The sequence below is a fragment of the Saccharomyces cerevisiae genome, chromosome XVI (assembly GCF_000146045.2).
Source record: "Saccharomyces cerevisiae S288C chromosome XVI, complete sequence".
Classification (NCBI taxonomy): Eukaryota; Fungi; Ascomycota; class Saccharomycetes; order Saccharomycetales; family Saccharomycetaceae; genus Saccharomyces; species Saccharomyces cerevisiae.
In genome coordinates, this window is record NC_001148.4 from 157,812 (window position 1) to 179,270 (window position 21,459).

Here is a 21,459-nt window from a genome sequence, read left to right on the forward strand (position 1 = left end):
CAAAGGTTATAGATACAAGAGAAGACTATCATGTCATCAGATGCGTTAAAAGCACTACTTCAGTGGGGTGCGTCATTTGGTGTAATAGTGCCAGAGGAACTCAAGTTTTTATATACCGATCTTAAGGGCATTATTTGCGTATGTGAAAAAGATATAGACAATCCCAGCATCAAGATTCCTCCCGAGATTGTCATTTCAAGGAATCTGCCCATGAAGTTTTTTGGGCTAAGTGAATCCACTAAGAATATCAACGGATGGCTGAAGTTGTTCTTCGCAAAAATAAAATTTGATAGGGATAATGATACTATCGTGGACAATGTTCGTGTGAATGATAAATTTAAACCTTACTTGGATGCATTGCCTTCCCGCCTAAATTCGCCCTTGGTCTGGAACCCAAGCGAGTTGAAGCGTTTATCATCTACAAACATAGGGAATTCGATTCATGAAAAGTTCGAAGGTATATTTAAAGAGTGGTTTGAACTGGTCAGTTCTTCAGATATGTTTGACTTGGAAAGAGTGGCAGATGATGTGCAGACCTTCCATAATCTCGATGAGTTGACATATGAGGCTTTGTATGAGAAGATTTTGAAGATAACAGAACTTCAAAGACCAACTATCTGGTATTCTTTTCCTGCATTTTTATGGTCGCACCTTATATTCATTTCAAGAGCATTCCCTGAATATGTGCTAAACAGAAACTGTCCTGACAACTCTATTGTACTGCTTCCCATCGTCGATCTTCTAAATCATGACTACCGTTCCAAAGTCAAATGGTATCCTGAAAATGGGTGGTTCTGTTATGAAAAAATCGGTACCGCCTCCCAATCACGAGAACTATCAAATAATTATGGCGGTAAGGGAAATGAGGAGTTACTCTCTGGATATGGATTTGTTTTAGAAGACAACATATTTGACTCAGTGGCTTTGAAAGTTAAATTGCCATTAGATGTGGTATCTACAATTCTTGAAACAGAACCTAGTTTGAAGCTGCCCTTACTTTCGGATTACACCACTTATGCTTTTGAAAACAAAGACTGTGTCCAGCAAGAAAAGAAGGCTACTCGTAGTGCTACAGACTACATCAATGGGGTGACTTACTTCATTAACATACAAAATGAACAATGTTTAGAACCATTACTGGATCTTTTTACCTACCTTTCTAAGGCCGAAGAGGAGGATCTACACGATTTGAGAGCCCGTTTGCAGGGTATACAAATGCTACGAAATGCATTGCAGAGCAAACTCAACAGCATTACTGGACCACCTGCAACTGATGACTCTTATGCAATTGATCCTTACAGAGTCTATTGTGCTGACGTTTATACTAAAGGTCAAAAACAAATTTTAAAAGAGGCTTTAACGAGGTTGAAAAAACTAGAAAAAACAATGCTGTCAGAGAACAAGCACCAATTGCTAACCATGAGCAAAATTCTTAAGAATGACCCTGCTTTTGCAGAAACTGAATTACCTTCGCTGTTCAGCAACGAAGATGGTGAAGAGGTCATCTTTGAATCTACTTATGATTTATTGATACTTTGGATTCTACTGAAAACGAAAAAGAATTCTTACCCCACCAAATATGAATGGGTTGGACAGCAGTATACTAATTTCAAGCAAACTGCATATATTTCAGATGATGCCAAGGCTTTCCATACTGCATACTTCGAGAAGCAAGACGATGTGGATTTGGCCGAAGTAGATCATGCGATTCAGTTTGTAGTAGACAATTCCTTTACCAGAACTTCATCTACAACCGAAGAGACTATTTTAGTACGTAAGTAGCTTTTCCTTATAGAATGTTAGAGTAGAGTACGTAATTACATCTGCACTTATTTAATAAATGCACTTACTAACAAACTGGGTTCTCATTGGTCAGAAGTGTCCCGGGTATCCGAATATGGCTTCGATGAAATTTTTCGCCATGGAGCTGCGATGCCCGATATTTGTGTATAAAACATGGAAATGAGCTTATATAGTGACTACTCTGCATTTTCGTTATTTCTAGAGCAGAGCTTAAGTTACCCATAGTTATTTCTATAGCTTGCCCTATCATCCATTTGATCAACAATAGGGAATAACTGTAACAGTAAGTAAATTATGGATGGTTTTCGTGTAGCTGGTGCGTTAGTAGTTGGTGCGTTAACCGCTGCATATTTATATTTTGGCGGAAGGTTTTCGATAGCGCTGGTCATTATAGTAGGTTATGGTATTTATTGCAATGAAGCCAGCGGTGGTAGTCAAGATAGTCAAGAGAAGCTCGATTTGAACAAACAACAGAAAAAGCCATGTTGCAGTGATAAGAAGATTGCGGATGGAGGAAAAAAAACTGGCGGATGTTGTTCTGATAAGAAGAACGGTGGTGGTAAAGGTGGAGGATGCTGTTCCTCAAAAGGTGGAAAGAAAGGGGGGTGTTGTTCATCTAAAGGTGGAAAGAAAGGAGGATGTTGTTCCTCTAAAAAGAATATTGGTGACAATGAAAATACTGCCACTGAAGTTGAGAAAGCCGTAAATTACCCTGTTACTGTGGATTTTACAGAAGTTTTTAGGAAGCCCACTAAGAAAAGGTCGAGTACCCCCAAGGTTTTTTCGAAAAATAGCTCGTCTAACTCTAGAGTAGGTAAAAAATTAAGTGTTTCAAAGAAGATAGGTCCAGATGGATTGATCAAGAGCGCGTTGACTATTTCGAATGAAACGCTTTTGAGTTCACAGATCTATGTGTTATATAGTTCCCTGCAAGGTGCAGCTTCGAAAGCTGCAAAGAGCGTTTACGACAAACTAAAGGAATTGGATGAATTGACTAATGAGCCAAAACTTTTGAACCTTGACGATCTATCCGATTTCGATGACTATTTTATAAATGTTCCCGTTGAAAATGCATTGTATGTGCTTGTTTTACCGTCTTATGATATCGATTGCCCTCTAGATTATTTCTTACAAACTCTTGAAGAGAATGCGAATGATTTTAGAGTAGATAGTTTCCCATTACGAAAATTGGTTGGCTACACAGTTTTGGGGCTTGGTGATTCAGAATCATGGCCTGAAAAGTTTTGTTATCAAGCCAAAAGGGCCGATCACTGGATTTCTCGTTTAGGTGGCAGGAGAATTTTCCCCTTAGGCAAAGTTTGTATGAAAACAGGAGGTAGTGCCAAAATCGATGAGTGGACATCATTGTTAGCAGAGACTTTGAAAGATGATGAACCAATTATTTATGAGTATGATGAAAACGCAGACTCTGAGGAAGATGAAGAAGAAGGTAATGGTAGTGATGAATTAGGCGATGTAGAAGATATTGGTGGTAAGGGTAGTAATGGAAAGTTTTCAGGCGCAGATGAAATCAAACAAATGGTGGCGAAAGACAGTCCAACGTACAAGAACTTGACAAAGCAAGGTTACAAAGTTATTGGTTCCCATTCAGGCGTTAAGATCTGCCGATGGACTAAGAATGAACTACGTGGTAAAGGGTCTTGTTATAAAAAATCGCTCTTCAATATCGCGTCCAGTAGATGCATGGAATTGACTCCTTCTTTGGCATGTTCATCCAAATGCGTTTTCTGTTGGAGGCATGGTACAAATCCCGTGTCAAAAAACTGGAGATGGGAAGTAGATGAACCAGAATACATTCTAGAAAATGCTCTGAAGGGACACTATTCCATGATCAAACAGATGAGAGGTGTGCCCGGTGTTATTGCAGAAAGATTTGCGAAAGCGTTTGAAGTTCGTCATTGTGCCTTGTCTCTTGTCGGCGAGCCTATTCTTTATCCTCATATCAATAAATTTATCCAATTATTACACCAAAAGGGCATAACTAGTTTCCTTGTGTGCAATGCCCAACATCCAGAGGCCTTGAGAAATATTGTTAAAGTAACACAATTATATGTTTCTATTGACGCACCCACCAAGACAGAGCTGAAAAAAGTGGATAGACCTTTGTACAAAGATTTCTGGGAGAGAATGGTAGAATGCTTAGAGATTTTGAAAACTGTACAAAACCATCAAAGGACAGTTTTCAGGTTAACTTTAGTGAAAGGTTTCAATATGGGTGATGTCAGTGCATATGCAGATCTGGTCCAACGTGGTTTACCAGGTTTCATTGAAGTTAAAGGCGCCACGTTTAGTGGCTCATCTGATGGGAATGGTAATCCTTTGACAATGCAGAATATTCCATTTTACGAGGAATGTGTAAAATTTGTGAAGGCGTTTACCACGGAATTACAAAGACGTGGATTACATTACGACTTGGCTGCCGAACATGCGCATTCCAACTGTTTATTAATTGCAGACACGAAATTCAAAATTAATGGAGAATGGCATACACATATCGATTTTGATAAATTTTTCGTATTGCTAAACTCGGGCAAAGACTTCACGTACATGGACTATTTAGAAAAGACACCCGAATGGGCATTGTTTGGCAATGGTGGGTTTGCACCAGGGAATACAAGAGTGTACAGAAAAGATAAGAAAAAGCAGAATAAGGAAAATCAAGAAACTACAACGAGAGAGACGCCTCTCCCTCCTATTCCTGCTTAAAAGATACTGGTATATATTAAGAGTAATATCACGTATATATATATATATATATATATTTATTCGAAATAAAGAGCAGAACAATTCAAGTGTTCAATTAGTATGAATGGCTATTAACATTATCGTTTCTTTCTTTTTTTATGATTTAGTCCAAAATATCACTATTCAAATCTCGCGGAGAGAAAGGGTTCGAAAATTTTGTTTTATAATATCATGATTTTGATACGAACATAAATATATATAGAAGTAAAAGAGAAAGTGTTCAGAATAATATTCACGTCAATGAATGGATATCAAAGAAAATGAATGGTTCGAAGGAACAAAAAAATCACATAAGCAATAGACCAACCGCACAACTTAATATGGACCCATTTGGAATATAGAAGCGTGCAAAGGATGTTATAAACTTTGATAAAAGCATGGAATCTTAGCCCATCTACAGATGCCAGACTGGGCGCAACAAACTTTTTTTCAGCAGTAGGCTTCTTCGCCACGGTATGACCATCGCATAACTTTCTTGCCTTGATCGGATCATCCGTGATAGCACCATGGATAGGCAATTCGCACAGATATTTGAAATCTATAGGTTTGTTGACAGTCCATAAATAGACCTTGATATCATTCTTCATAAGCACAGGTAGTAATCTCAATCTAAATTGGCTTGTCCACGAGGAGACAAAATGGACGCTGATACCAAAAAGTTTATAGTGAGGATCATTCAGTGTCAAAGAGCGCTTCACAAATTGCGAGGCGATATCTAAAGACAGACTTATCACAATAACTTTGAAATCCTTCAGAACACCAGTTTCAATACCGAAATCGTACCAATCCAGCAACCAAAGCCCCCACGTGATCCTCTCCTGCCAAAATTTAAGATCATTCTTAACCTCTAACATGATAACAAAGGTCTTGATCATGATGATTTTCTCGTTGGTAAATTTGATGTCCAACATCAATTTAGCTCCTGGATGGCACACTGCCCATGTTAGAATTTCCTTCAATGTCATCATTGCTAAGGAACCATCCTCTTTGCAGCGCAATCGCTTAACCTCCTCCCAAGTCGACTCGCCAATCACCAAGTTCTTATCCCACATCCGACCAGTGTCTGAGTCATGGTTTACCACCACCATACCATCGCTGGTCATTTGTAAATCCGTTTCTATTACATCAGCACCTGCTGCATAAGCCTTCTCAAATGCTAGTAGCGTATTTTCAGGATATCTTGCTTTAAAAGCTCTGTGGCCCACAATTTCAACCATCCTCGTGTCCTTGTTGTTATCTTACACTTCTTATTTATCAATAACACTAGTAACATCAACAACACCAATTTTATATCTCCCTTAATTGTATACTAAAAGATCTAAACCAATTCGGTATTGTCCTCGATACGGCATGCGTATAAAGAGATATAATTAAAAGAGGTTATAGTCACGTGATGCAGATTACCCGCAACAGTACCACAAAATGGATACCATCTAATTGCTATAAAAGGCTCCTATATACGAATAACTACCACTGGATCGACGATTATTTCGTGGCAATCATATACCACTGTGAAGAGTTACTGCAACTCTCGCTTTGTTTCAACGCTTCTTCCCGTCTGTGTATTTACTACTAATAGGCAGCCCACGTTTGAATTTCTTTTTTTCTGGAGAATTTTTGGTGCAACGAGGAAAAGGAGACGAAGAAAAAAAGTTGAAACACGACCACATATATGGAACGTGGTTGAAATACAAAGAGAAGAAAGGTTCGACACTCGAGGAAAGCATTTGGTGGTGAAAACACATCTTAGTAGCATCTTTAAACCTCTGTTGGGTACTTAGAAAAATATTTCCAGACTTCAAGGATAAAAAAAGTCGAAAAGTTACGACATATTCGACCAAAAAAAAAAACCAAAAAGAAAAGATATATTTATAGAAAGGATACATTAAAAAGAGATGGACTTAAGAGTAGGAAGGAAATTTCGTATTGGCAGGAAGATTGGGAGTGGTTCCTTTGGTGACATTTACCACGGCACGAACTTAATTAGTGGTGAAGAAGTAGCCATCAAGCTGGAATCGATCAGGTCCAGACATCCTCAATTGGACTATGAGTCCCGCGTCTACAGATACTTAAGCGGTGGTGTGGGAATCCCGTTCATCAGATGGTTTGGCAGAGAGGGTGAATATAATGCTATGGTCATCGATCTTCTAGGCCCATCTTTGGAAGATTTATTCAACTACTGTCACAGAAGGTTCTCCTTTAAGACGGTTATCATGCTGGCTTTGCAAATGTTTTGCCGTATTCAGTATATACATGGAAGGTCGTTCATTCATAGAGATATCAAACCAGACAACTTTTTAATGGGGGTAGGACGCCGTGGTAGCACCGTTCATGTTATTGATTTCGGTCTATCAAAGAAATACCGAGATTTCAACACACATCGTCATATTCCTTACAGGGAGAACAAGTCCTTGACAGGTACAGCTCGTTATGCAAGTGTCAATACGCATCTTGGAATAGAGCAAAGTAGAAGAGATGACTTAGAATCACTAGGTTATGTCTTGATCTATTTTTGTAAGGGTTCTTTGCCATGGCAGGGTTTGAAAGCAACCACCAAGAAACAAAAGTATGATCGTATCATGGAAAAGAAATTAAACGTTAGCGTGGAAACTCTATGTTCAGGTTTACCATTAGAGTTTCAAGAATATATGGCTTACTGTAAGAATTTGAAATTCGATGAGAAGCCAGATTATTTGTTCTTGGCAAGGCTGTTTAAAGATCTGAGTATTAAACTAGAGTATCACAACGACCACTTGTTCGATTGGACAATGTTGCGTTACACAAAGGCGATGGTGGAGAAGCAAAGGGACCTCCTCATCGAAAAAGGTGATTTGAACGCAAATAGCAATGCAGCAAGTGCAAGTAACAGCACAGACAACAAGTCTGAAACTTTCAACAAGATTAAACTGTTAGCCATGAAGAAATTCCCCACCCATTTCCACTATTACAAGAATGAAGACAAACATAATCCTTCACCAGAAGAGATCAAACAACAAACTATCTTGAATAATAATGCAGCCTCTTCTTTACCAGAGGAATTATTGAACGCACTAGATAAAGGTATGGAAAACTTGAGACAACAGCAGCCGCAGCAGCAGGTCCAAAGTTCGCAGCCACAACCACAGCCCCAACAGCTACAGCAGCAACCAAATGGCCAAAGACCAAATTATTATCCTGAACCGTTACTACAGCAGCAACAAAGAGATTCTCAGGAGCAACAGCAGCAAGTTCCGATGGCTACAACCAGGGCTACTCAGTATCCCCCACAAATAAACAGCAATAATTTTAATACTAATCAAGCATCTGTACCTCCACAAATGAGATCTAATCCACAACAGCCGCCTCAAGATAAACCAGCTGGCCAGTCAATTTGGTTGTAAGCAACATATATTGCTCAAAACGCACAAAAATAAACATATGTATATATAGACATACACACACACATATATATATATATATTATTATTATTATTTACATATACGTACACACAATTCCATATCGAGTTAATATATACAATTCTGGCCTTCTTACCTAAAAAGATGATAGCTAAAAGAACCACTTTTTTTATGCATTTTTTTCTTCGGGAAGGAAATTAAGGGGGAGCGGAGCACCTCTTGGCCAATTTGTTTTTTTTTTATGTAATAAAGGGCTAACGATCGAAGATCAATCACGAATATTGGACGGTTTTAAAGGAGGGCCTCTGAGAAGACAGCATCAATTCGTATTTTCGATAATTAACTTGCCTTATAGTGTCTGATTAGGAAACAATCACGAGACGATAACGACGGAATACCAAGGAAGTTTGTGCAAATATACAGCCGGCACAAACAGCAGCTTCACTCAGGTTAACTCACATACTGTTGAAAATTGTCGGTATGGAATTCGTTGCAGAAAGGGCTCAGCCAGTTGGTCAAACAATCCAGCAGCAAAATGTTAATACTTACGGGCAAGGCGTCCTACAACCGCATCATGATTTACAGCAGCGACAACAACAACAACAGCAGCGTCAGCATCAACAACTGCTGACGTCTCAGTTGCCCCAGAAATCTCTCGTATCCAAAGGCAAATATACACTACATGACTTCCAGATTATGAGAACGCTTGGTACTGGATCTTTTGGTAGGGTTCATTTGGTGCGCTCTGTTCACAATGGTCGGTATTATGCTATAAAAGTTTTAAAGAAACAACAAGTTGTCAAGATGAAACAGGTTGAACATACCAATGACGAACGACGTATGCTAAAGCTTGTGGAGCATCCGTTTCTGATTAGAATGTGGGGTACGTTTCAAGATGCTAGGAATATCTTTATGGTGATGGATTATATCGAAGGTGGTGAACTTTTCTCGTTACTGAGAAAGTCACAAAGATTTCCTAATCCTGTAGCAAAATTTTACGCTGCGGAAGTCATACTGGCATTAGAGTACTTGCATGCTCATAATATCATCTACAGGGATTTAAAGCCAGAAAATATCTTGCTGGATAGAAATGGCCACATTAAAATAACCGATTTTGGGTTCGCCAAAGAGGTACAAACTGTCACATGGACGCTTTGTGGGACTCCTGATTACATTGCTCCTGAAGTTATTACCACAAAGCCATATAATAAGTCGGTGGATTGGTGGTCTCTAGGTGTTCTAATCTACGAAATGTTAGCTGGTTATACACCCTTTTACGATACTACTCCAATGAAGACGTATGAAAAGATTTTACAAGGTAAAGTAGTATATCCACCATATTTTCATCCCGACGTCGTGGATCTACTAAGCAAACTGATCACTGCAGATTTGACAAGAAGAATCGGTAATTTACAAAGCGGTTCCAGGGACATCAAAGCTCACCCATGGTTTAGTGAAGTTGTATGGGAAAGATTGTTAGCAAAGGATATTGAAACTCCATACGAGCCTCCTATCACATCAGGTATCGGTGACACGTCTTTATTCGATCAATATCCCGAGGAGCAGCTAGATTATGGTATTCAAGGCGATGATCCATATGCTGAATACTTTCAAGATTTCTAAGTTCCATGAACCAAAAAACACAAAAACAATTTTCAAGTACTTTCTCTCACTCCTTTTCCTTTCTCTTTTTTCCTCCACCAAAATCTGGCGCACTTTCTTTATATTTTACCTAACGGATGCCTTATTTGTGGTCTGTTTTAAGCTAGTTCATATTGTAAAAAAAGAAAAAGAGATGAGAAGAACAAGCGTTGCCCTAAATATCTTCTATACTACAATTCATTTTAATTCAATATCATATTTAAGTTGAGGGCATTTAGATCTTAGAGATTCATCTAAAAATAGGAGGGGTGATGTATAGAAAATGTTCGAATATCATTCCTCTGCTTTTTTCTATATGATTATTTCCTATATGAGCTTTTACTTACTGATCTCATGATCTCAGTGCAAAAATTAGGGGACCGGCACGCCTGAAAGTTTTTTAGATAATTGAATGTTGCGGTGCATTACCTATGAAAAGATGAAGCGCACGTGAACCATATTATAATCAACAAACTTGAAGAATAAAACTTTTGAGCGCATGAAGCCATGATATATCTTATTTGTATCGACATGCTTTAAGTCCTCCGTAGCTTTAAAAAGTCTAAGGTCCAAAATCCCTCGATGGTGCTGATATCACCATTATTCATGTCCATCAGATCTTGTCACATATTTAAACGTGATACCGTTTTAATGAGTTGAAAACTAAATAATTAATATTTTGATATTAAGGCTGGGTCAATAGAATTTAATTCATTAAAATGCTCATCGTTGAAATGAAGCAACGCTTCGTAGTTGTAGTTTAACATGCCAAAATTTTCGTTTCTCTCTTTGCCTAAGTTCGTAGCAATATCTGTATCAGCAGTTGGTGCGTTGCTTTTGGTATCTTTGGAAACTTTAATGATCTCATCTCCATAAGGAGCGTCTGTTTCCATAAAATTTGGTGAAGATGTTGTTGATTCTGACAGGGCTATATCCATTTTGCTTTGTGACAAGGGCCTCGTTGGTGTTGAAGGAAGTATACAAGAAGAGGACGAAGGACCTGGTGTAGGTTCTGTCAAAAGTTCCATCAGGCCTTGGTTGTAATTTTGGATGAAATTGTCGTTGCAAAACATGTTCGTAAAATCAATTTCGTTTAAGTTCGTTAAAGAATCTTCTTTCTCTATCTTTACACAGGAATTCCGCGTTTTGAAATTGTCTAAAAATCCGGTATCATGTAGATCCGCATCCAACTTCGTTTTCAACCTTGGCCTAGGTTTCGAATTATCCATCTGTCTGGATTTTATTTTAGAAACGGAGTTTTTATTTGTTTTGAGCAAATTTTTTTTAGACGTCAAAGGGGGGTTTGATAGTGGGAGAAAAATGTTATTGAAAGCTTCAATTTCCTTGGTTAACCCACAGTCACAAGAAATAATTGGTGTGACGAGTGGTAAGTTTAGACTTGCTTTATATTCTAATTCATCAAATGTTTTGATGGCTTTTTCGTCGTTCTTCTGACGAAGATTTTCCTTAAACTTTTTATAGTCATCCGTTTTAGTAATCAAATCAAATCTCAGCTCATGTGAATGTATGTTATTCATAACAACCACGTTCCACTTCTGTAACCGCACAGAGTAGGCTGCTCTAATTCTAAATGGACATGCATGGGATCTTGAAGAGGAACCTTTGGATTTAGGGTTCAACCCTACTTTCGATCGTACTGACCTACACTTAAAAGTAACTTTGCTACTATCTGATCTTTCGATGACTATATCTATTCCTTGAGGATAGAATATTTTCTGTAGCCACGGTTTAATCTCGTGCCTGTCCTCAAAAGACGGAACTGGGTCTAAATGAATAAGTTTATTTTGGTCTTTAGACATCATAGATGCTAGATTATCGGGAGATGCTGTTAACTTCATTTTCCCTGTTTTAGACACTGATATTGGCACAGATATTATGCTCTTCATCGACTTTGCTTTCATTTCTTGGGGGTCGCTTTCTCTTGATTAATTTGCGCCAGAGTTTCTGGTCACTACAACAAATTTTTTGAATGAGTCGTGTTCACTATTATGTATAGGTCCATCAGTTTAATTTGCACAGTTTTTGCCTTAATCAAAAGAAAATCAATTCTGACTAAAAGAAAGCCACTTTACCGATCTCGGCCCACGAAACGATTTTTTTTTTTACGGTGCTTTTTTCTTTCTTTTTTTTGTTCTTTCTATTTTTTCCCTTTGCTTTTCGCACAATACCGCTTACCGTCAATCGAATAATGAATGGCTCTGGTATCGTTCAATAAAATGAGAAACGTGCTTCCAGTTCAAAACCAAACAGCTCAGACAGGTTAAAGTGAAGAAGTTGAGATATATACAAATTAATGTCACTGTTATTTTTTTTATTTACATTTCCTTAACCTTTATTTAAGAAGAATTGTTTGAATGTTATTGTCATCAGTAAGAATTGTCAGCACTGGGCTATTTACAGAGGGACAGTTACCAACAAAGAGATCTTTGACACTCCTTATACCGTATTTGGCCCTAATGTCTGAGTAGCCCACGAACAGCCACCGTTTGAAAGATATAGAGTACTTGTATACCGATAACGCTGTTCCGTAGAGATGTTGCTCGGTTATAAAAATATACTTCCCATTGTTTGCTATCTGACGTCCTGTTCCTGAAGCATGGACATGAAGTTCTTGTGTCTTGTAAAATATTGGATAAACCTCGCTGTCTGAGACGGGTGGAGAAGAATTTGAATTCTCTATGGGGTCTCTTGTTGGAATGGACAGATATCTCATGTTGGTTTCGAGTAAAATGTGATTCGTTTTAAGAAGATAGTCGATCTTTTGAACGTCTTCGTCTATTTTAAGCATAAAGTTTATTTCCTTGTTTAGCGTGGAAGCATCCGATCCTAATAGATTCTTGCAGTGGAAAATCATATCATTTCCTTTGTATAAAGTAAACTGAGGGAAATTTAAAACGGACTTGACATTTGTGGTCGTGCGTAGATCTACAGGCAAATCAATGTTGGTATGGAAACTTTGAAAACTTCCATTGCTTTGTTGGTGATCTAAAGAAGTTATTAGCAGCCCATCTTTCAAACTAAAAGAAACAACGAAATGTGGCAACAAACCTGCCCAGACATTTAATATAGATAGGTGGCTTTGATGAGAGGAAGTTGAAGGATCCTTCAAAAGCAAGTGATTGTTTACGTTTCCGTTCAAGTCGCAGTTTAGCTTTAACAACTTTCCATTCTGAAATCCAACTAAAATTTGAATGGTGTTTGAATTATAACCAAAATTGCAGTCCATACATATTATTGCGTCCGATAGCAGTAAATTCAACTGCCCGTAAAATTGCTGCTTAATAAAAATCAAATGTTGGCCGTTAAAGTCATACAGCAGTAATTTTTTGTCCTCTGCTTGATTAGAATAAAAAATCCAGTACTTGCTATTGAAATTTCTAAAACTTTTGAAACTTTGTAAATCGTGGGTAGTAAAATAGTTATTAATCCGTACAAATTCCAACCCACGGTTACTTCGAAAAACATCTTCAAGTTCCTTTTCTTCGTCACCATCATCGTCTTCTTCAGAATAGTTTCCAACATCTCCACCATCCTCTCCGACATTGCTAAAGGTAAGCTGGTCGATATGTTCCTTTATCGTATCTGGAAGCTGTGGGTAATCATTATTCACCGTGTAGTTGCCATACTTGCTCGCCCGTTCGTCAAATACGTTCTGATATCTCGTGTGGTAAAATTGCACCCCCTTCCCATCCTGGTATATTTGCATAGGTATACCCATGATTTCGTTATGATTATTTTCTTTCTTGAGGGTGTTTAGCAATACATTATTATCCTTGTGATTTCGCTTATACACATGTAGGATTTCCTCCTTATATATTACAAGTGTGTCACCATTTCCGGCCCACCAATAGCCGCCGACCTCCAAATTACCCCAAATAAAAAAAAAGAAAACTCCGGAAATGCGGGGTTGAGCTGCAATATAATAATAATATGGCAACTTTAGCCGCGCAATCGAAGATACAGTAAATATAGTAAAAACGTGTCTGCAAATGGCTACTTTCGATCCTTCTTCCCAAAAGGCAATATTGCAGAAGAAGAACTAGAAAATGATGGATGGTTCCATAACAAGGAAGGTAACATCAACGTTGTCCAACCAATTGGCGACCTGGAAATGGAAACTGCAGTTATCGTTATTGGAAAGAAAATTAGCGACAATAAACAATGATTATTTTCTCCTGCAATGGGAACTCCTTTTTATAACTAATGAAGTGATGAAATGGAAAGAAATGATTGCCTTTTTGGAAAGCCAGTTATTTTGCACAACGCAAAATTTCGTGGCACAAGAGACACATGACAGGGAAACCTTTCAAAGCCTGGTAGATGATTATAACAAACAGTTGAGCGAAAATAACCTGATTATTTCTGTATTGAAAAGTAGACCACAGCTATCATCATTTCCTATATATTTGAGCGATGAGGTGTGTTCACACCTTAAATTCGTCATCGCGGAACTAAATTCATTGATAATAGTTTTTTTTATTTCTTTAGTATTTTTGTGGGTATCGATAGAAGTTTAAACTTTCAATAAGTGGCTAATGATTTCGCATTTATTACTATAAAAAAAATACAGTCTTAGGATTATTCTCTATTTATCCTCACGCCAAACTTTGTATACAATTACAAAAGATTTTGAATATACTAGTCAAAGTACTATCTTTGTTGTCATTGCCACTGTTATTATAATTCTGAGCTTGACCTTGAGGCTGTCCTCCATTGTTGTTATATTGAGGATGTGGTTGTGCATTGTACTGATTAGTGGGGGCATTCACTGCGGGGCCATCCATCTGCATTTGCACACCTTGCAACTCAAGCACCAAGACTCCTGAATTTCCTTTTTCCAAATGGTTTCTGATACCATGCTTAGCACAGAACTCCTCAATTGACGGTTTGAGTTTCGCTATACCGTTTTGAGAATGCAACCCTTTTCCAACAATAACGTTCAGTTGTGGTTCATTATGATCAATAGCGAATTTGATTCTTTTTTGGAGAATAAATAGGGCCTCTTTTACGTATAATCCATGTAAGTCAATTTCATTACTGGAAGAATCAGCATTGTTCTCTACAAACACATATTCTGCCGCTTGCATGTTAAAATCTTCAGCGGTTTTCAGTTGTGCCTTACTTTTCTCGCTTAGTTCATGAGCTAGCTTCTTGTCACCTTGTTGATAAGCGGTTTGCGATTCATGGCTGAGTTGGTCTCTTTTCTTATACGCTTCATCTGCTAATCTTCTCAATCTTTGATACTCTTCATCAGTGCTATGATTGTAGTCCCTTACAGGATTCTGAGTTCCGACTACTACTCCACCTGTTCCTTTCATAGTTTTAAGTGCGGCGCTTTAGCTTCAAACTGACTCATGGTTGCGTAAAAACATGGTTGCTTTTTGTCGTTTTCCTCGAAAGGCTTTACCTTTTCATTAAGCCGCTCCATTTTAAAATGTTTTAATAAATCCACTTTTTTCCGGCGCATAATGGATCCAGAAAGGAACTGGCAACTAAATCCGTACATTTCTGAAATTATTTCAGTTCGCAGATTATTTTCTCAGTTTTACCGTATATTCTTATGTATTACAGTTGAGGTACCCACACGCGCACTTGAAAAGTATATAAAAGTGAAATATTTCAGAGCTCTTCCTATTGCTTTTTCAATAGAGGCTTAAATCTTCCTCGTTTGTAGAGTAAGTAGACCCATATTACAAATCTCCATCAACGTCATAATGTCCACTGAGTATGTCAAAAACTACAAATACGACCTTATTTGGTAACTAGTTTGTTGTCGGTTACATCTGAATTTGAAGTACCCAAATTGATAATACTTCAGGAAAAGTTAACGCACATTCAAAACGTGTTTTTTTACAATAACCTATGGTGATCGAACCTAATTATAAAAAGAAGCACTTGAAGTAGTTTATCTTCTTCAAGTACCTTTCGTAGGGGATTTTCATTTTTAATGAACAAAGGCATTGTTTGTTAGTATCTATTACTTGTAATACACCGATAATTTCATTGATAGATATTTCCAGCATGTCTCTGCATCTCCCTTCCATCGAATGAAAAGTGGTGTTTTCAATTCGATGTAACTGAATCTTTGTTCTTAATATGACTTCTTTGCTAACATTTTTTTCATTTTTGAATAGAAAAATCTTGACTCCTGAATCTCAATTGAAGAAGACTAAAGCTCAACAAAAGACTGCAGAACAAATTGCTGCAGAGAGAGCTGCCCGTAAAGCCGTATGTTCATTTACCATGTTTGAAAGATATTATATCATTCCTTTTACAGTGAGTTCACAAAAATATAATACTTTGTTAAAGAGATCTTTTCTCGGTTTTACATTTCCTTGGCATTTGTTAGTCGCGAACAATTTTCACTTTTTGCAACGTTTTTTTTCTTTCTTAATGATGAAAACTATTCCTTATTCTCGACTAGTCTTTGACAATGCTGTCGTTTAATCACCATCTTTCGGCTGACTAGTAAAGAAAATGCAAGAGTGAGAATATGCCAAGAATCTGCAAGATTGAGTTAAGTTTTCTTAGAAAGTTTTATCGTGCATATTTTTCACTAAATTGGAATGACGTTAAAACCAAAAGTACTGATCTTACTAACATTAATCAAAAATTCTTGATGAATATTATTTTAGGCTAACAAGGAAAAAAGAGCTATTATTTTGGAAAGAAACGCCGCTTACCAAAAGGAATACGAAACTGCTGAAAGAAACATCATTCAAGCTAAGCGTGATGCCAAGGCTGCTGGTTCCTACTACGTCGAAGCTCAACACAAGTTGGTCTTCGTTGTCAGAATCAAGGGTATTAACAAGATTCCACCTAAGCCAAGAAAGGTTCTACAATTGCTAAGATTGACAAGAATCAACTCTGGTACATTCGTCAAAGTTACCAAGGCTACTTTGGAACTATTGAAGTTGATTGAACCATACGTTGCTTACGGTTACCCATCCTACTCTACTATTAGACAATTGGTCTACAAGAGAGGTTTCGGTAAGATCAACAAGCAAAGAGTTCCATTGTCCGACAATGCTATCATCGAAGCCAACTTGGGTAAGTATGGTATCTTGTCCATTGACGATTTGATTCACGAAATCATCACTGTTGGTCCACACTTCAAGCAAGCTAACAACTTTTTGTGGCCATTCAAGTTGTCCAACCCATCTGGTGGTTGGGGTGTCCCAAGAAAGTTCAAGCATTTCATCCAAGGTGGTTCTTTCGGTAACCGTGAAGAATTCATCAATAAATTGGTTAAGGCTATGAACTAACATTATTCCGTGTGGCAATAATCTCAATGTATAATAAATAATATTTCTCTTCATATATATGACCGGACTCGTAATAGAATAATTGACTGGAACAATAGCGCATATTGCTTTGCTTCTATACGTAGTTGAGTTTTCACTCACGTACAGCTAGAGAATCTCACATAGGAGTATCCCTGTAGTTAGTTCCGCGCGGTTCGATCACGGATATACTTTCAACAATGGCAGTATGAAAGCCTGTTATAAAAAAGAAGGAAACAATAAACGAAGTGCTTTTTTGCCTCCTAAATTATTCAATTTGACAACTGATTTCCAGCCATTCATTATTCAGTGAGGAGCGACAATGTTTGGAGTCAAGGATGCTATATTCAAGATTAAACGTTCCATTGCAGGCACAGATTCTTCTGATTCCACTGCTTACACAACGGCAAGTGAATCTTCACCTCAATTAAAAGATTCCCATAACCCCTTTCGAAATAAAACGACATCCGAGAGAACTATAGTTGAGGAGGGCTCTCTACCACCGGTGAGATTGAATGGCTACTTGCCCTCAACTAAAAATAAACTTCTTACTCCTGAAATGTGCGATGAAATAAGAACATTAATGCCCACGAGGATACAGTTGTACACCGAATGGAACCTTCTATATAGCCTTGAGCAACATGGGTCTTCATTACACTCCCTGTATAGTAACGTTGCTCCAGATAGCAAGGAATTTAGAAGAGTGGGGTATGTATTAGTAATAAAGGATCGTAAAAACGGAATCTTTGGAGCTTACAGCAACGAAGCTTTTCATCCTAACGAACATAGGCAATACACAGGAAACGGGGAATGTTTTCTATGGAAGCTGGATAAAGTACCTGATGTTAATATATCCGAAAAAGAAGAATCTGAGCAAGAAGGTAAAGAAGGTAAGGAGGAAGGGGATAAAGAGGAGAGATGGAGGTTTTCAGGTTATCCTTACACTGGAGTTAACGAATTTGCTATATACTGTACATCTGAATTTCTTTCAATGGGTGCAGGTGATGGTCATTATGGTCTTTTATGCGATGACGGCCTACTCCATGGTGTTTCAAACCCTTGTCAAACATATGGCAATGAAGTTTTGAGTAAGGAGGGCAAAAAATTTTCTATAGTAGCTTTGGAAGTATGGCGTGTAGGATAGTGTCATCTATTTAAATATCATACTATGTATTTATGAATGAGAACCTCATGATTGTAAACGAGAAACACTCCTTTAAATAGCCTAAACCGTATCCTCAGTAAGAAAAACTAGAAAATACGGTCCTAATACTTGCATGTGTTTTATGAGTGACGAAATAAATAGGAAAAGAAAAATATTTTAATACAAACTATCATTTATTGAAATGCTCTTTTTCATTTTCTTCATTAAATCATTGTATGCAGGCTGGGAAAAACAACCTTGCAATCTCCCAATGTGAAAAAAAAAAGAAAATGAAGATACGAACATACCTGAAGTGGGAAAGGCAGTTGCCACAACCAGAAGAGCATAACATATTGTCATGACCTCTTTATATGCACCTGGGGCGGAGGATATTCGGCAAAGGTTACGTCCTTTTGGGTTTTTCTTTGAGAAATCACTAAAGGATTTGATTAAGGGTATTAGGTCTCACAACGAAACACCAGAAAAACTGGATCAATTCTTTAAACAAGTATTAAGTGAATGCCGGGAAGAAGTGAACTCTCCAGATCTAAATTCTAAGACCAATGCCGTTCTTAAATTGACCTATTTAGAGATGTACGGTTTTGACATGGCTTGGTGCAACTTTCATATCTTAGAGGTTATGAGCAGTAATAAACTTCAACAAAAACGTGTGGGGTATTTGGCTGCATCACAATCTTTTTACAAAGATTCTGACATTTTGATGCTTGCAACTAACTTGTTGAAAAAAGACTTAAAGTATGACGGAAACAATGATGTTGTTAAAGTTGGCATTGCTTTAAGTGGTCTTTCCACTATAATTACACCCTCATTAGCAAGAGATATAGCTGATGATTTGTTCACTATGCTAAACAGCACAAGACCGTACATAAGAAAGAAGGCCATTACCGCACTATTTAAAGTTTTTCTGCAATATCCAGAGGCTTTGAGAGATAATTTTGATAAGTTTGTTTCAAAGCTAGACGATGATGATATATCTGTGGTTTCTGCCGCTGTCAGTGTTATTTGCGAGCTATCAAAAAAAAACCCCCAACCATTCATCCAGCTTTCACCTTTATTATACGAGATATTAGTTACCATTGACAATAACTGGATAATCATTAGATTATTGAAGTTATTCACCAACTTATCACAAGTGGAACCGAAATTGAGAGCCAAGTTATTGCCGAAAATTTTAGAACTGATGGAGAGTACTGTTGCAACTTCTGTGATCTATGAATCTGTCAACTGTATTGTCAAGGGGAATATGCTAGAAGAAGATGATTTTGAAACAGCAATGGCATGCCTGGAAAGATTGCACACATTTTGTGATTCTCAGGATCCAAATTTGAGATATATTAGCTGCATATTGTTTTACAAGATCGGCAAAATCAATACTGATTTTATTTCTCGGTTCGACCAACTGATTATACGCTTACTCTCCGATGTCGACGTTTCTATAAGATCAAAAGCAATTGAATTGGTTGAAGGTATTGTTGATGAGGATAACTTAAAGGCAATTGTCCAAACATTGATGAAGCAATTTGTAGATGAAGATGTGGTTATCCTACAAACTGGAAGCATCGTATACGAAAAATCAAAGAGAATTCCCATAATAATTCCAGAAAATTACAAGATAAAAATGGTGAACGTCATTATATCGATTTGTTCAGCTGACAACTATTCCAGTGTTAACGACTTTGAATGGTACAATGCAGTAATAATGGACTTGGCGATGCTCTGTCAAGACATATCTGATAAAAGCCTTGGATCAAAAATTGGTGAACAGTTTAGGAATTTGATGATAAAAGTTCCTTCAATGAGAGAAGTAACCATTGCTAATATTATAAAGCTTATTTCAAATGACAATATTAACAAACAGTTGCCTACCGTATTGAGAGAATGCATTTGGTGTCTCGGAGAATTTTCTACCCTAGTTGAAAATGGTAACGACTTAATAAAAATCATGACTGAGAATATCAGTTATTATTCTCATAGTGTACAAGAAGTTTTAATTTTAGCACTTGTTAAAGTATTTAGTAATTGGTGTAATAACTTTCAGGAGGATAAACGCTTTGAAATTAAAATGGTGTTAAAAGAGCTAATTGAATTTTTTGAAAATTTATCTTATTCGAGTACATTCGAAGTCCAGGAAAGAAGCGTAGAAGTTTTAGAATTTTTAAGACTAAGTTTGGAGGCTTTAGAGGAGGATACGGAAGGTCTACCAATGCTACTGAGCGAAGTCCTGCCTAGTTTTTTTAACGCCTATGAACTCGCACCAATTGCGCGTGGGACTCAATTGAAGTTAGCAGTAGATGAGAATCTTGATCTAGAAACTCCATTTTTGACAAAGGAGGCAGCTGATGAACTCTTAGATGAACAAAAAAGTGACGCCATCAGTGATTTAATGTCTGATATCTCAATGGACGAGCAAGTTGAACTAAAATTCGTTGATGATTCTGATACTTCGTATGAAGAAAAGGAAAAATTGGATGATTTTGAAAATCCATTTGAGATTGAGAGAGAAAAGGAACGGATGTCAAATCCTTATTATCTAGGTGAAGAAGACGAAGAAAGAACTAAGAACTCTAAAGATTTGTTGGACTTGAATGAGGAGGAAAGTAGTGATAAAAAGCCAGAAACTATTAGATTAAATAGAACCGATAATTCGTTGAATTCTCTAAGTTTATCTACAACTGAAATCAGCAGAAAGAAGAAGAAGGGAAAGAAGAAAAATAGGGTTCAAGTCTTATCCGATGAACCTGTTATCGAAGCCGCTCCCAAAAGGAAAGATGCATTCCAGAAACCCCATGATAATCATTCAACTCAAAATCCTTTGAAAAAGGACAAGATTAATCTGAGAATGCACTCTCAACTTGAAAATTTTGATTTTTCCAATTTTGGGCAATCGAGTAACGCAGGAAGAGGATCGCAGGAAGAGGGCAACCTTAGAAAGGAAGACGAGTTAGAATTAAGTCGTTTAGAGGCCAATCTTATTGTAAAAGATGAAAAGGATAATTTAAGTGATACTGAAGAAGTTATAGTTATAAAAAAGAAGAAGAAAGGGAAAAAGTCAAAGTCAAAAAACAAACTAAAAACGAAAGCAAAAAATTCTCCAGAACCAAATGAATTTCTTCGAGACCAAAGCACTGACATTTAACGATAAAAAAATCGAAGTCGTGAATTCTCAATGACAGCGATTACGTACGTAAACTATAATTAATTTAAGTATTTTATTCTGCATAGTATATTATTGCGGTGCACTCAATTTGCCGAAAGAGACGGCATATTTAATAATGACGCGAATGAATCAAAGGCCGCCAAAGGTAATCATAGACCAGAGATGATTTGCAAAATTATTTGACATACTATTGCTAGTGTAACAATAACACAGCATAACTTTGCTTAG

The 21,459-nt window shown here is 37.3% G+C and overlaps 12 protein-coding genes and 1 non-coding gene across 13 annotated transcripts, besides 1 other annotated feature; 9 read left to right on the forward strand and 4 right to left on the reverse strand.

Annotated features, from left to right (window-relative positions):
* Positions 1-30: 30 nt before the first annotated feature.
* RKM1 (protein-lysine N-methyltransferase) lies at positions 31-1,782 on the forward strand (the record flags this gene model as incomplete). Its single annotated transcript, NM_001184022.1, has 1 exon — positions 31-1,782. The coding sequence occupies one exon, from the start codon at positions 31-33 to the stop codon at positions 1,780-1,782; it is 1,752 nt and encodes a 583-aa protein (NP_015116.1).
* Positions 1,783-2,097: 315 nt separating this feature from the next.
* On the forward strand, positions 2,098-4,530 carry TYW1 (putative tRNA 4-demethylwyosine synthase; the record flags this gene model as incomplete). The annotated part of the gene is made up of 1 exon (NM_001184021.1): positions 2,098-4,530. One exon carries the CDS (start codon positions 2,098-2,100, stop codon positions 4,528-4,530), a length of 2,433 nt encoding a protein of 810 aa, NP_015117.1.
* Positions 4,530-4,821: an origin of replication (ARS1608; Putative replication origin; identified in multiple array studies, not yet confirmed by plasmid-based assay).
* On the reverse strand, positions 4,821-5,786 carry PGC1 (phosphatidylglycerol phospholipase; the record flags this gene model as incomplete). The annotated part of the gene is made up of 1 exon (NM_001184020.1): positions 4,821-5,786. One exon carries the CDS (start codon positions 5,784-5,786, stop codon positions 4,821-4,823), a length of 966 nt encoding a protein of 321 aa, NP_015118.1.
* Positions 5,787-6,464: 678 nt separating this feature from the next.
* HRR25 (serine/threonine protein kinase HRR25) lies at positions 6,465-7,949 on the forward strand (the record flags this gene model as incomplete). The annotated part of the gene is made up of 1 exon (NM_001184018.1): positions 6,465-7,949. One exon carries the CDS (start codon positions 6,465-6,467, stop codon positions 7,947-7,949), a length of 1,485 nt encoding a protein of 494 aa, NP_015120.1.
* Positions 7,950-8,444: 495 nt separating this feature from the next.
* Positions 8,445-9,587, forward strand: TPK2 (cAMP-dependent protein kinase catalytic subunit TPK2; the record flags this gene model as incomplete). Its single annotated transcript, NM_001184017.1, has 1 exon — positions 8,445-9,587. One exon carries the CDS (start codon positions 8,445-8,447, stop codon positions 9,585-9,587), a length of 1,143 nt encoding a protein of 380 aa, NP_015121.1.
* Positions 9,588-10,276: 689 nt separating this feature from the next.
* On the reverse strand, positions 10,277-11,527 carry AFT2 (Aft2p; the record flags this gene model as incomplete). The annotated part of the gene is made up of 1 exon (NM_001184016.1): positions 10,277-11,527. One exon carries the CDS (start codon positions 11,525-11,527, stop codon positions 10,277-10,279), a length of 1,251 nt encoding a protein of 416 aa, NP_015122.1.
* A 431-nt stretch (positions 11,528-11,958) lies between these two features.
* On the reverse strand, positions 11,959-13,344 carry YIG1 (Yig1p; the record flags this gene model as incomplete). Its single annotated transcript, NM_001184015.1, has 1 exon — positions 11,959-13,344. The coding sequence occupies one exon, from the start codon at positions 13,342-13,344 to the stop codon at positions 11,959-11,961; it is 1,386 nt and encodes a 461-aa protein (NP_015123.1).
* Positions 13,345-13,672: 328 nt separating this feature from the next.
* On the forward strand, positions 13,673-14,143 carry CSM4 (Csm4p; the record flags this gene model as incomplete). The annotated part of the gene is made up of 1 exon (NM_001184014.1): positions 13,673-14,143. The coding sequence occupies one exon, from the start codon at positions 13,673-13,675 to the stop codon at positions 14,141-14,143; it is 471 nt and encodes a 156-aa protein (NP_015124.1).
* Positions 14,144-14,221: 78 nt separating this feature from the next.
* Positions 14,222-14,944, reverse strand: YPL199C (Smr domain-containing protein; the record flags this gene model as incomplete). The annotated part of the gene is made up of 1 exon (NM_001184013.1): positions 14,222-14,944. The coding sequence occupies one exon, from the start codon at positions 14,942-14,944 to the stop codon at positions 14,222-14,224; it is 723 nt and encodes a 240-aa protein (NP_015125.1).
* Positions 14,945-15,340: 396 nt separating this feature from the next.
* On the forward strand, positions 15,341-16,891 carry RPL7B (60S ribosomal protein uL30 RPL7B; the record flags this gene model as incomplete). The annotated part of the gene is made up of 3 exons (NM_001184012.1): positions 15,341-15,351; positions 15,761-15,854; positions 16,262-16,891. The coding sequence occupies 3 exons, from the start codon at positions 15,341-15,343 to the stop codon at positions 16,889-16,891; spliced, it is 735 nt and encodes a 244-aa protein (NP_015126.1).
* Positions 16,016-16,093, forward strand: SNR59. Its single transcript, NR_132266.1, has one exon. It is a non-coding gene; the product is annotated as an SNR59 (small nucleolar RNA).
* A 340-nt stretch (positions 16,892-17,231) lies between the features above and the next one.
* OXR1 (Oxr1p) lies at positions 17,232-18,053 on the forward strand (the record flags this gene model as incomplete). Its single annotated transcript, NM_001184010.1, has 1 exon — positions 17,232-18,053. One exon carries the CDS (start codon positions 17,232-17,234, stop codon positions 18,051-18,053), a length of 822 nt encoding a protein of 273 aa, NP_015128.1.
* Positions 18,054-18,411: 358 nt separating this feature from the next.
* Positions 18,412-21,210, forward strand: APL5 (Apl5p; the record flags this gene model as incomplete). Its single annotated transcript, NM_001184009.1, has 1 exon — positions 18,412-21,210. The coding sequence occupies one exon, from the start codon at positions 18,412-18,414 to the stop codon at positions 21,208-21,210; it is 2,799 nt and encodes a 932-aa protein (NP_015129.1).
* Between the last annotated feature and the right edge of the window lie 249 nt (positions 21,211-21,459).